General features: G+C 40.5%; 1 protein-coding gene across 1 annotated transcript in view; it reads right to left on the bottom strand.

Annotated features, from left to right (window-relative positions):
• The window catches only part of WDR64 (WD repeat domain 64), a 1,979,698-nt gene that overhangs the window by 1,019,675 nt on the left and 944,963 nt on the right, over window positions 1–15,060 (bottom strand). The window contains exon 13 of the mRNA XM_069607651.1: window positions 12,733–12,856. Coding sequence (XP_069463752.1) covers window positions 12,733–12,856 — 124 coding nt within the window. The remainder of the gene's footprint in view (window positions 1–12,732; window positions 12,857–15,060) is intronic.

The raw sequence follows: 15,060 nt of genomic DNA, 5'->3' as shown, positions 1-15,060 counted from the left end.
TGAGAATCACTGTGGTAGCTCATTAATATCATGAGGTCCTCCACATCTAGGGCCCTTAAGAATGTGAAAGCTACTCTCGAGTGGCGGACATAGGTGAACCCGGCAGGACTGTGGTGCAAGATGGAACAGATGATGACAAGCACAAGAGACCAGCGGTACCTGATGTTTACCCGGGAGATGAAGCCTGTTAAAATCAGCTACAAGCTGTATGGGTGGCAGCATGAAGTGACTGTGAGTGGGGGGCCGCAGTATGTTTCTGTTTCGATTCTGCCATTGAGAAAGACAACAAACATATGGAATCTGCCTAAACTATCTAGTAAAATGCACTCAGTTACTGGTCCAATATGACTCCTGTGGTATTCCCTGGTGGTTGCTGCACCCCTCTACTGTTCCATCCAGTTGCTGAGCCAGTCTGTGTTTCCCAGTGACACCAGGGGAAAAAAGGGCCTACAGATACATGCGAGTTGTGCAATGCTTCAGCTCTGGATGTCAACCAGAAGAGGCCAGGCGGAGGCCCACCAAGTGTATCCACACTGTAAAACAGTCTGGCCTCCTGCAGGGACGTCATTTCACCAAAATGCATAGGGTGGCGAAAGTGACATCACATACCCCTTGACCTATGATGACATATTTGGCCCTGCCCCCAAGTGACATCACGGAAAGTGATGGCACACAAACTTTCCCCGCTTGACAAAACAGGAAGTGGCATCACATAGCATTGCTCCTCAGTATAATAAGAAAAATATGGTTTCAATATCTCTGCAATGTGATATACATTGCTTACAAGAATGGATCACCATATGTAGCATTAATATCAGTGTGTAGGCTCATATTACCAAATTACTGTGAACGTAAGCAGACGTCCAACGCAAGAACCGGCACTATGGTACATCACTTGGGGCTAAACTGTAAACAGTGCATCTCTAAGAGGCCTAAACCCCAAAGCACAGACATGCAGTGCCTGCCAAGTGTGTGACCACAAATTGAAAACAGCAACTGACCAACACAACTTCAACCAGAAAAAACTGTTGTCTGGAGGGTTGCCCAGAGCTGTGCCAGTGGTAATGAATGATTGAAACCTTACAGACATCACCTTTCTGTTTTGCTTATTTGGTAAGTAAACCACAGTTAGATGGGAGATAGAGGGGAAGGATGTGTTGCAGGTCACATTAATTGCATTTTTATTTCATATTTTAAAATGTAAACAGCAGAAGCTCCATGACATCACCCTTAGAAAAGGCTTGTTTTATTATTTTCTTGTTCCTTTATAGCTTGCTTAATTCCAGCCTCCTCCAGCTTCTAAGCACTGGAACAGGAATGGACCCCATGTTGCACTGCATCCTCTTGTTCTCAAAGCAAGTGGGTTGCCCTTGAGCTATCCTTACAGATATATATATATATATATATATATATATATATATATATATATATATTTATTTATTTATTTATTTATTTATTGCTTGAGGAAGCAACCGATGGTTTACTTCAAAGGCGGAGGGCAACTTCATGTAACTTAATGATCTCACCGTGCATCTACCTGCAGTAGGCGCTCTCCCTAGAATCATTCAGATGCCGAGAGGCGGATAGTGAGTGAATATTAAGATTCATTGCAACAGCATACATTTTAAGATTAAGGGTTGGATTTAATTTCTTGTGAGATCAACCTAATTGTGACCTGAACATTGTAAACAAGTGGAATTGCCTCAGAAGAAGAGCCAAGTCTCGAAACACGTGTCAGGCTGATCTGATCAACAATTAAATAACACATGAAATCACATTGTTTGGTGCAGTGTAATTGTTTAACCTTATCTCAGTAATCTACCTGCAGTGTGACTGTGATGCAGGTCTGGCATTTCTGGGTCAGTTCACACAGTGCCCAGGCAGCAATGGTGGCAGAGGCCACTGGGGCACACCCCATCACAGGCTCAGTGGCTCACTAGATGTATCCATTCCTCCCATATCCTTCCTGTTGCTACAGTACTAGGTATGATCTGCACAGACACCCCCGCTTCTCAACCCAACCAATTAGGCATTCTTCACTAATGGACTGCCAACCTTTTAGTGATGGCGGCTTCATGGTATTTCCTGCATCCCTGTTATTTTTCCACCTAACGAGATCTAGATTCCATGTGAAAAAACGGTGGCACGTTTAGCTGCATTTACAACCGCATTTTTCAGGTGCAACACAGATGCCCTTGGCACTGGCTCTTTGTACAGTGGCACAGGGGTCGCAAAGGCAGGTCTAGAGGTAGCAGAGGGGGAGCCGGGGGTAGAAGCTGCTACCCCTGACAACCGCCAAATGAGATACATGGCCTCCTGTGATTGACTTTCAGCCATGATGACTGAGGCTTTCAAAAATACCAGCATCCAAAACTTTAAAAGTTTTGCACAGGGCCTGCAGGAGTCTATCACGCTCTGACCAGCAGGAGGAAGTGGTGCCTGTGCCAAACCATTGAATACAAGACATTAATACTATTAATTAAGTGTCATCAGGATCAGCAGGTCTAAGGAAATAAATATGCCTCACAAAACACTTTGAACAGAATGTGTTCAGTCGATTAAATAATTCAATTAGTGCTTCAAATAGTACACCTAATCTAATTAAAGTAACAAGTACCTTTAGAAGTCTGTTCCCACCACTAGAACACAGTTATCTTAACAAACACAATCCAAGACTTGACAATACATACATTGTGGTCTACACATCCTCGAAGTTTAGTGTGACAGGTTTATTTTCCTTCTTTTTATTCGGACTGCCGTTGCTGAGGCAAGTTGCAAATTTAAGTTAAGAACAATTCTTTTTTCAGTGCCAGGTGTAACAAGATCAGCAGTGATGTGCCGATCATTATACACTGCCGTCGCATCTGAGAAACACGTTCCTGTCTCTCATTTGCCGTCCAACTCGTGAAATATAGTACACTTTCTTTCCTGGTCAAGAACGTTTTTTAGTTTTGGCTTTTTGGTGGTGCTAAAGAGCCGCTTATAAATTGAAACTATTGCATTAGAGTACAGCTAGGAAGAAATGGCATATGAGGAGGGACACAAAGCTTGTAGTTGTTCTTTGGTTATTTACCCACCCATTGACTTCCTGTGGCCATGCTAATCCCTATGGCCATTCCCACCCAGTTCCTGCCCCTCCCCACCCAACACACATCCGCCTGGGACATCATTAAGCTAGATTTATCAAGCTGTACCATCAATCTGTGTGCTCGATGTACCTGCCAGTGTTTCTTCAAAGATGTCATTTGAGAGTTAATGACCTAATTAGAGCTGTAAATGCACTACCGCTGTAATTAAAATGTCTTAACCAGGTCTGCCTTCAGCCACCCGATTTATAAGGACTATTCATGTCCTTCACTGAAGTCCTGTTGAGGGCAAGCATTGGCAAAACCAATAGTTTTGGCTTGCATACAGGTATTAGGCATTTGCAAGACACTGCTGTTATATACCAAGGTACTTGCCCCATTTTGCAGCAGCTACTGTCGATGGCCAGTTAATACCACTTCGGTAATGCCTGACAAATGCCTTTCCCATGCCTACGCAAAAGCGGAAACTGTTGGCATTGCCAATGCGTGTTTTCCCATACAGGGGCTTCCGCAATTAACTCTTCAGCTGCCAATCTAAATAAACCAGTGAGCTACTCACAGCACAGCAAGTTATCCAGGCTTTCTCTGCTCATTACAACACCCTTTGGGCGGTGACAGCCTTTAGGACATACACCTAGTTTCTTGCATTTGGTTCACAGCATACGGAAACCACCTTTTGCAGGATTTTTCCTTGTGTCTGTCTAAACTATCTAGAACGCCCTCCTGATTTATACAAAGGCACAACCCGAGGTAATTTAACCCCTCTGGCCCTCAAACACGTTCTTGAAATCTTAATCGGGGGAAATAATGTTCTGGCTCCCCACACTATCTAGCTTTGTACATATCGATAGCTCCTCTTTAGGAATGATAGTAGATTTCACTACAGTCTGCAAGTAGCCAAAATAAGCTTTTGAGTGAAGTATTTGTAACTGGCTAACAATGATAATTATATTGTAGATCACGACAAGCATCTTCTCCTGCCACAATAACAAACTTTATTTGTGCACGTCTTGTCCCACTTAAAGAAATAACTTGATTGGCACAATTTATATCAATACGTTCTCACTTTGCCTGAGATGTAAGTAAAAAAGATTGGTGTGGTTATTTTATGTTTTGTTCACCTGTTAATACAGTTCAACTCTAAATGCATGACTTTAAATACAACAAGTACTGTTTATGAAACCTGACACCATCTATAGTTTACTAGGCAGGCATTTAATGTACTGAATTAAATGTTAAACCTATTATTGATCACTTCATGATGATAATTAAGGTTTTATGTTTTTATAGATCAGCGATGCCATATATGCATCACACAATGGGGTAATTCATTAATATGAAGAAAAAGTGGAAGAAATGTTTTGTACTGAAGAAGGCCTAGACATCTATTTTTGAAAAGACACTAGAGACAAGTGTCTAATCTAATTCATGGCCGAAACATGTCAACTATCTCGAAAAAAAGACTGCTAAATCTAGCAGCCTTCTGTATCAACTCGATTGAATTACGTTTATTTATTGACCTACACACCTCCAAATTGTATGTTTTGTAGTTTTGTATTAACTGTGACTGTTTTGCACTTACCTGTTTAGTTTTTTAATACTGTTTTAAAAAGAATCTTGTTTAATAAACATGAATAAATTAACCTTTCTGAATATTATTGTTTCCTCTATTTCTTGGTGGATAATCTGTCTATTGAGTGATCATTAGGGACAACATGTGTCTATATGTGTACTAAATATTGTGTACAACTGCATGCACCAATCTTGTACTTTCAGGCGTCTCTATAGAGAGGGGTAATCAATTTTCTGTTCTATGTTCATATAGTTTCTATACTCCCATTTGAGAATTGATGCCCCAACATCAAAAAATAGGGAGGCTACTTTCACATAGTGATATATGTACCTGGAGTGACATGAAATGCTATTATCTCCATTTTGCAAAGCATTTGCCAACATTTTAACTTCTGAAATTATTGTACTAACCACATAATTTAAAAAAGTCTAAAACAGATTATGGCCATTTTCAAATTGTCTTCAGCACACATTCAGGATTCACAAGAAATATTGTATTACTTTTTTTGTTATCTTTAACAATGCATGTTTCATCCATAAATTAGCCAATTCCTGCCTGGCCTCTTTATGAGCACAATAGCTCTCTTATAAAGTAGCTTGACAACTGTCATTCTCTCAAGGCTACCAAACTTTGTTTCCTGGGAGGAGTTTTCCTTTTAAACACCATAAATAATGCTCTCATTTTTCCGAACTCATTCAAGGAGTTATACATCAAATTTATTTGTATCTCTGATACCAGGGGCTCCTCCTCCTCAATGACCCCAACCGGAATCTCAAATGTGAATTTGTCTTAATTTATATTTTATTGCTTTATTGTCAATATTATTTTATCTGCAGAAGGGGACAGTGTTACAGGTGTGATTGAATAGACAGGGTGCCTCATCAAAAGAATTCAGTATCCGAAGAGGATTGAGACAGGGATGTGTGTGGGCCACCTGTCTCTTTAATCTGTAATTGGCGGATTTTGGAGCAGTGGCTTAGTGCAGTGAGTTTCGTGCCACCTAAGCTTGGGTACTTACTTGTATCCCACCTGACGTATGCAGATGATATTTTATTGTTAGACAATACTCCAATTGGGCTACAGAAGTTAAGAAGTTAGCTAACACCTTATAACAGTATGCAGAGGTCAATGAATTGATGATTAATTGCACAAAAACAAATGTGTTTAAGCTTGGAAAGAATAGTAAAAAATCTTTGGGGCTTTTCGTGGTCACTGTGTGGTGAGCTAGTGGTCCCGAAACAAAGCCTTATTCATCTGGGGTTTCTGATTGATTCAAACACAAATAAAGGTGTTGTCCTTTGGAGGATAAAATCGAAGGCTGAACAACTGGAGTCCAGATGAGATGGATACAGGTAAAGTACTGTAGATTGTCACTCGTGGCAGTTTTAAATTTGTATATGATAAAGGCGGTTCCAACAATTATGTATGGTACTGAATTAGCATCTGTATATAGGAAAATTGATTGGCACAGAATCGAGGCATTTATTTAGAAAAAAGAGCTAAATCTTCCAAATTGTATACCAATTGCAGCTTTACGACAGTAGTTAGGCCTAACCTCTTTGGCGTATATTCTTGAGTGGAAAATAATTACTCAATTTAGGTTGATTTTAAATCCTTTGCCAAACAGTCTTTACAATGACCAGAGTATCACCCTGAAGGGGGGGCAAATGTGCTCCGTGTATAGCTTTTGCAAGTGAAGCAGATTTGATTTAGAGGGAGTGTAATACAAATGTTGAATTGCTTGTGTCCAATCCAAGTTTGGTGAAGAAAAAGTGAAGAGAATATGATTGGTGCAAAACTATGGACAAAGTGATCTCGTCCAAATTGTAGAGAAGTCTTTCTTTTGGTGATAAACCTCTAGGCTACCTTCCGCTTTACCTGAGAAGATTGCGCAACTCATATTGGCGGGAGGAATTCCTGAGATTACGATTAAATTTGATATTGACAGGGGAAATCAAGTTGATCAGATTGTGTGATTACAACAAGGTGCTGGGAAAAATGGGTATATGCTCGCTGTGTAGAATGCCTAATACCATGCAGACTTGTACGCATATTCTGGTAGACTGTGAGGCGCTATCTGCACACCGATCTGACTTGATTAAAAGGTTCTTTTGGTACCCTGACCTCACAAATAGGGATGAAGTCTTTCTCAGGCTAATCACTGGTGAGGAAACACTGGTAACTATAGCAACATTAAAAATGCTGATGTTGGCAGGTCTTGTTAAGCTTGTCTAAAGGGTTCGATCTATCTGCACATATCTGTACAATGATTAATTTGTGAAATGAATTTGCACCTTGTAGCGCTGAGCTAGATCTGGGCCAGAGTGCCTAGGTTGACTAGCCAAATATGAGCCAAGACAGCAACAGATCCATACCTGTGGTCCTGCCTCTCCACAACTATTGCAAATGATCCATAACCAGCACCCTGCTCTCCCACTACCTCCCACTCCACAATACAAGAGGATACCTATAGATCTGCTTTCCCATCCTGCACAACACAAGACTCTTACAATCTGATATTGAGGTTACAAAGTCTGCCCTGTTATGTCCTTTAACTAGTTTATCTTCCTGCAATGTCTCTGAGTCTCTTACTTTCTCCATAGAGACTGAAGAGAAAGTAGCAGAAATACTTGTAGCCCTCAAGCCCACTGTTTATAAAGCTGACTCCTGTCTTGTGGCAATTTGTAAAGATTGTGCTCCTGTTCTTATCCCCTTGTTGACCAAGTTTAATAACCCTTCTTTCAGCTCGGGATATGTCCCACGTTCAATCAAAGAGGCTTGGCTAACGCCCTTGCAGAAGAAGTCATCTCTTGATCCATCAGTACCCATGAACTACAGGCCTATTACTAATGTGACATTTCTGCTTAAGAGCTTAGAAATGTGGCTTGATGGGTATAAGGCAGTCCAGTTTTAGGTCTGCACATGGTATACAATCTTTTTATTAAACCCTTGTTCAACCTTCAGAATGAAAAAGCATTATGTCTACAAACTATGCGGATGATACACAAGTTGTTCTGCCTATCTCAGGTGAGTATTTTGCAGATGTGGATCTGATCAATCAAACATATACACTCATCCAAGGTTGGATGACCCATAGTTCACTGATGTTGAATGACACCAAGACAAGGCTGCTTTTAGTGGGGACTCGTTGTTTGAAAAAAACGGGCCTTGATTTTAACAGATTTGATTTTGCTGGTACTTGCATTGTGGTATCTGACAAAGTTACAACGTTGGGGGTATGCCTAGAGGAACAACTGACTATGAAGCTCTATGTCAGCAGCACTGTCTCCAGCTGTTCATACTACCTCAGACTGCATGGACATATTCATCATTTTCTTTCTAAGCAGAGCTGTGCAATGATTGCTCTGGCAATTATTGGCTCAAAACTGGATTATGGTTGCAGCTTACTGCAGGGAGTTAGTCAGGAAATGTCATTATATTGCAGACCATACAGAATGGGGTTCCATGCCATTTCAACAAAAGAAATTACTTCGAAAATATAATTCAATTTTGTTTGGCCCCCCCTATGCTCCCTTCCCATTCTATGCCATCCCTGTTTCAACTGGTTCTGGTTGCATTTTTGTCCTGTTAACTTGATTATGTCCTTTGTGTTTATGTGTGACCCTGTACTCATGGGCTGTTAGGCATATCATATATAAATAAATAAATGCCTCTCCATGGCTAAAAGACCCATAGTAGGCATCCTGCCTCTCCATCGCCTGAAAAACAAGACCAATACCACGAGTACTAACTCCTCATTCCCCACAACACAATATCTGTCATTTTATGTCCCTGTACCCATACAACAAAACGCCCACCCGGGCCTTTGCCTTATCACATTTCAGTACACTCAACCCATACCTGGCAAACATCCCTCCTTACCAACCACAATAGAAAGCATATACCTGTCACATTATACACAATTAGATGAAAACAATGTGCCCATGATCACACACTTTAGTAAAGAGGTGAAGCAGGGATTTCAGCTCAATCTGCACTCCTGACACTTGGCCATGTACCTTTGCAGCTCTAGCTAATAAACAGTCATGTATGGCTTTAAATATTAAACATAATATTATCATTTATAGAGATGGCCTACAAACTTCACAAATCACATTAGAAACCAGCATGACAAATAGATACATTTTTATGTTGAGCAAAAAGATTATGGTTTTAGTTTTGTTTTCCCCATTCACAACAAGTACGTGGATGAGAAGGACGGCCAGCAAAAATATTCACCTATGGGTTCAATAATTGTATTTTCAAGGCACGAAGCTTCAAAACAAAAACAAAAACATACTGTGTGATGAGGTTAGGTTTTTGTTGCCATTGTTCAACAAAGACATACTGCATTTTATTAGGTATTAAGCAAAGTAAATAATGAGTTGTAAAAATAAAAGAACTTGTGTGTGTGTGTCAAACCAGCAGACCTGTAAATAAACTAGACAGTTTAAACAGGGTTAAACTGATTGTGTGAATCAGTGTTTCTTGGAAGAACGTACATATTTTGTAGTTAACTGGAGATGCGTGAGGAGGATTTCAGGAACAAATGTTGCCATCTACTTTTTCACATTTCGTCTTCCACACTGACCCCATCCGTTGCATCCTGGGTTTTTGGCCATTCCACACTTGCCTGTGTGGATGAAGGTCTAATATCATATAGGTGACAACTAACAACAAAGTGGCCCGGGAGGGGCAGGATGGCTCTGTTATTGCAGTGTGGGAGGTGGCATCCTGGAAAGCTAATCTCCCTGGACGGAGGTGGGCTGACCTATAGTTTTAAGAATATGTGTTTCCTTTTGTCTAGATAATTACCGAACATCCTGCTCTGTGCTCAATTGTTGTCTGCTTTAAGACCACAAAAACATGAGAGCACATGGCATCTAAGATCTGCAACCTGTTAAGTAGGAGGAATTCAGAGGGAAATAAAAAAGATCCTGACAGCATGGTCGGCATGCCTAAATGAGGAAATGACACAAGGAAGATGGGAAGCTATGTGTGGACACATCAAGAGGATGTCATTAAATATAGGAGAGAGAGCATGTCAAGTGAAGATCATGAACAGAGTATTTTGGACACCGGTCTGAATGCATAAGCAAGGTTAGAGTTTGAAGGACACTTGTTGGGGGTGTGGCCACGCACAAGGCACATTGGAGAATATGTTTTGGGAATGTTACAAGGACAGAGATTTTTGGAAAGAAATAACCGGATTGATGAATAGAGTAGTGAACGAAGATTTGGATTTTGACTTCGAGACATTGATCCTGGGAGAAGATAAGAAATTGGAAGATTTGGGACTCCATCACATAACATGAATTATGAAAGGGGCTTTAGTGGCAAAAAACCTAATATTGCGAAATTGGAAGTCGGATGGTTTTCCGACACTGAACTCATGGTGAAAGAAATGTTCTCAATTTGAAATATTGAAAAACTGGATCAGACGATGCAGAAAAAGGAAGCTCTTTTTCAGAAAATTTGGGTGGGGGTTCTAAATTTGGATCTGGATTGAGCTTGTGTCACACAGAGAGGTTTGAAGATAAGATAAGTAAAATTTCAATTTTTTGTACAATTATATAGATGTGTATTTATGTATATATTTGCTGAAATTGATTATAACAGATTATTGTGCTTTATAAATTATGAAGTAGTATTTTATTTATTTTTTTTTTCTTCTCCCTTCCCCCTAGATTTTAGGTTTGGACTTTATATTGTAGGTTGGATGGTTGGGGGGAGGGTTATGGTTATTATTGTTGAATTTATGAAGGTAAGGTATTTTTAAGTTGAAGTTATTGTATGCTCACTTGTTTGATGGAAAATTTGAATAAAATGGTTAAAAACGAAAAACACGAGAGCCATTATGCACAAGCGCGTCCAGATCAGATTTAGATTTATCTTAATGTCATTCAGACATTTTAATTCACATCTTTGGAAGAAACTGACATAGCCACCGGAATATAGTAAACATGCAAGATCTGTGCACTGACAGAGACACACTCTATCTCACTCTGACTGGAGATCTGATCGCCCATGCTGGGTAGATTACTGGAGAGATTTAGGTACAAACCGATTGTATTTACGCCTGATGTGTTACTAGCATTCAAGGGCAAGTTGGTTAGATATGCAGCAGAACAATTACAACGATGAACAGCTGTGGTATATGGGAGGGAATGGGCATGCAAGCAAAAAGGGACATCAGGAGATGTGGCTTGCCAGGCAAACTGATTTTTCAATGTCTTTATTTATTTTTGTTGCTGTGTGCAGGCCGTAATTGGCCAGTGTTTTGGCTGTTAGTGGGTAGGAACTTGAGCCAAACAGAAGTCAGCCACTTAGTCCAGGCAGGCCCAATTCCCACCTGGCTCGCTGAACGCCACTTGACTTATACTGTGAGAACAACAGTACTATATAAAGTTTTTTTGTTTATTCTGCAGGTGCTACAAAATGCAGCAGTGCGTTTGGTTACCCACTTGCCAGCCAGAGCAGAAGTAACGAAGGCTAGACAATCTCTCCATTGGCTCCCGGTAGAAGCTCGGGTACAGTTTAAGGCACTTTGCATTATGCACTTCCCACTAGGTGGAAATAGATGCTTAGCCATCCAGGAGTAGCTGGTTAGATACAGCCTGGTGCATTCTTTGAGATCCTCTAATGGATCCTCTAATGGAGCACTCCTTCAGATACCCAAGTACAGGAAAGTACGTTTGGGTGGCCGGTCCTTTTCCGTTGCCGGCCCCAGGCTTTGGAATGCGCTGCCTGAAAATTTGTGAAAAATTGAGGATTTCTTATCCTTCAAAAAGCATCTCAAAACGTTTCTCTTTAGATAAAGCTCAGAGATACTTACCCCCTTTGACACCTGGGTTTTCGTTTACATCTATCCTGACTATCAGTTGTTTGAGCGCCATGATGCCTTGAGTGATGGAGCGCTATAAAATAAATTGATTGATTGAATCTCTGTCTGAAATCCAATGAAGGGGTAGTTTGGAAGTTCAGTTAAGGATGTTAAGACTCCTTCATCTGCGCTAGTAGCTTGGTTTGATAGAGCCAGACGTTAGACTGAAAGGCGTGCTGGAATAAGGCCCATAAGAGCATACATGTACCACATTGGTGGGAATTATTGTGTCAAAAAAATTGGGCCAAATCCCTCTCTTGGAAATCAAGGGACTTTGGCAGGGAATAGGTAGGCAAACTCTCGTGAACTCTTTTACCCACGTGTGAAAGAGCGGTCACATTGTTCTTAGATGTTTAAAGCTTGTACTACAAAAGACAAATATGGTTAGATGATGCTATGTAAGGGGAGCTACATTTATTCTATACTCAATTACGTCATTTTTAAATACGTATTCTGGTAATAATTGATACATCTTAGTGCAGTATATAATGTCTGTAGATTACATTATATACTGCACTAAGATGTATCAATCATTTCCAGTTGCAAAGATGAAATATCTTTATAAGAAGAATACAAAAAATATAAATAGAGTTTAACTAATTAATATGTATATTTCCAAACATTCATAGAATAAACTAAATGTGCTTCAGTGTACTCATGCACGCTGTGCCAACACATTTGAACCGAAGAATGCTGTTTCATCAATAGCAAGTACAGTTACATTGGCAGACCCCTCAGGGCAAAATGTGGCTACCCGTGTTTAAATAGAGCAAAAGAGATGGTGCGAACTTTCAAAAAACTATATGAAAGGACGGGCTAGATGTTCAGCCCACAGCGGAACTGGCTAACCAGCGCAAAGCCTCAAGATGGAATGCAGTTTTAGGTTTCTGCGAGTCTATTGAAGCACAGTTCAAAAATCCATCCATGGTAAGAATTCCTCTCAGTGGGAAGGCAGTGGTTCGTCATTTATTTAATTTATTTATTTAATTGTTTTTTATAACACGCCTAGTTCAGTTTCTAAGCGCAGATCTAGGATTCAAACCTCTGTTGCTCTGTGTGGTCTTGCTTCCAAGAGCAGCGCGTTGCCCCTGTGCAATCCTCCGTTCACATTAACGTCATAATATTCGTGAGTCACTATCAATTTCCAAGTTACACGCATGATCACACATTTGACTGATGAATTGGCTTACCATTGAAAGCCCCAGTAGCGAAATGAAATCCATGGAAATGAATGGCTGCAGTTGTTAGTTCAACGGTTGCTCCATGAGCCTCTGTGATTTCGTATATTTGATCACCTGTCTCTATTTCCCAAACCTGCAATATATATATAAAAAAACAATATATATGGATAATTAATCATGTGACTAAATATATTTAAAAATACCTCTTTGATACTGAACTTTCAGCCACATACAATGAGCTCTTCTTCAAATTAGTCACTCTGAAGGAGCATTCATTTTCACATATGTGGGCGTTACAATATTGGGTCATTCTAAATATGTCACGGGACACACCAAATGCACAATGTATGTCTTCAGTACTAATAGGAACATGTGGAATCAAGCATTGGCAATGCCAGTAAACCTGTCCTTGCAGATCTAGAAGATAAGAAGGCTTTGTTCTGTAGGGGGTCTACAAAATATGGGCACACTCTATTTATATATGAGATTAATGTATGTGATTTAAAAATGGAAACCTAGCTGAAAAGCCATTGAGCGCTGGACAAAGGGGAGGCACCTAGCGGGTTACAGATATATTTGCAAAGGACGACCTATTGGCTTTGTCAATGCTTGTTATAATGATGGCCATGATGGATTGTGTGCATTGTACAGGTTTATATACAAGGCTCTCGATCCATCATGGCTGCATTCTTTAACTTTATTAGCAACTATAGACATTAGCAATAATTAATCAATTACACTACAAAAACAACATTCATTAAAGGACTGCGATATGGTGGCCTCTTTCTGTTTTCAAATGTTTTAAGAACATTGTTTCCCGTTTCTACTTCTGCCCCTGTACCTAACCACAGGGGACTTTAAGTTAATGGGAAAGTACCATTGATGACTTCTTCCAAATAAACTGAAAAATTAAGACAATGGTGAATTACCTGTCAGTATAGATTTAGCAAAAACCTAAATGTAGTAAAGGGTAAGATAAAAGAGCATCAGCTTTCACCACTTCCCATCAAAGAGGTCAGCCTAAGTTAATCAATGGAGAATGTGTATTGCTCCCACTTTCAAGAAATGTGATAAATACTGTCCATTTTTTAATATTAGGTGTCAGTATTTTGTAAGAGCTCTTGAGAAAGTTAGGGGAAAAGAAAAGTCTTACAGAAAGAGTTACCTCGCTGCTAAATTGGGTATTAATTACCAGCCATTGATCAATTATTTTCACAAATGTAGTATGCACTCAATTTCCATCATGTCAATGGTCAGATTCAAATAGTGTATGAAAAAGTCTAATGGCCTAGTTCACACAAGCGTTTTATAACGCCAAACCCCATTGGAAAACGCTCTATGAATAAGGGCCTAGGTATGCATTGTGCCTTGAGCCCTACATCCCAAGCCATGTTTTTCAAACAATTGCTGGAATTCTTGTGTGCAAATGATGTAGAGACTGATAGCTACCGTCTTCAGGAAGGCGTTTCATCTCCAGAGCACAACCTATCTTTGCCAGTAATTGTGACTGTAAATCAAATGCATGTAGCTGCTGAAACACAACTTATCTATGTGTTACGCTAACCTGGACCCCACAGGGGTGTCGATCGGACCCGGACAGCTGCAGTCTCCTTCAACCTGATGCGTAGTGCAGAGATGACTGTCTGGACTAGCCCGCCTAGTCTTGTCTGCTGGACCTGAAGAAGTATTTTCCTTATGTTCGTAAAAGATGAGCTCTCCATCCTGCATGTCTTGCAGGGGCGCGTGGATACCAGTTACTTCACTGGTTTGAAGGCGTTGGGAGAGTTCCGGTAAGTATTGACTCTGAAGTCCCTGGCGGGATTGGTAAGTATCAAGTTCAAAGAGTTCAATGTGCCCGATGTTCACTCTTGTCCCCTTCCTTCCTTAAATTGCAACTGTGTTCGTGAGAAGAAGGTCTCGTAGCTGCTGCTGGCGTTCAGGTAAGAGTCTGTGTTACCCAACGCTGTCCGGTAACTGTTGCATGTGTTAACATGTTGTTTTTCTCCCTCTTTACAGATGCGGCATATGAAAATGTGCAGAGTTATGGAATAATACCGCCGGTGGTAAATCAGGTAAGTCTATGGTGGTAAGAGGTTGTATTTGTTGATTCCCTTGGCTCACCTTGTTTTTTCTTGTGTCCCCTAGGTGCCGGATTACGGCGAAGAAATGATGGAGACAGTGCCAGATCGAAAGATGCTGTGAGAAATGGTGAGTATGGTGCCGTGCTGGAGCTGGCGAAGCGACGCGTGCAGGATTGATGTACTTTCCAGGTCCGGAGATGAAATGGTTCCGGAATTTGGTGAGGAATTTGAAATAAGTTTGTTTCTAACCTTGTCC

This window comes from Ambystoma mexicanum, chromosome 4q, assembly GCF_040938575.1.
Source record: "Ambystoma mexicanum isolate Mex_15411 chromosome 4q, UKY_AmexF1_1, whole genome shotgun sequence".
NCBI lineage: Eukaryota > Metazoa > Chordata > Amphibia > Caudata > Ambystomatidae > Ambystoma > Ambystoma mexicanum.
The sequence above is the reverse complement of the archived record's forward strand: the minus strand, read 5'-3'. Positions and strand labels throughout refer to the sequence as shown.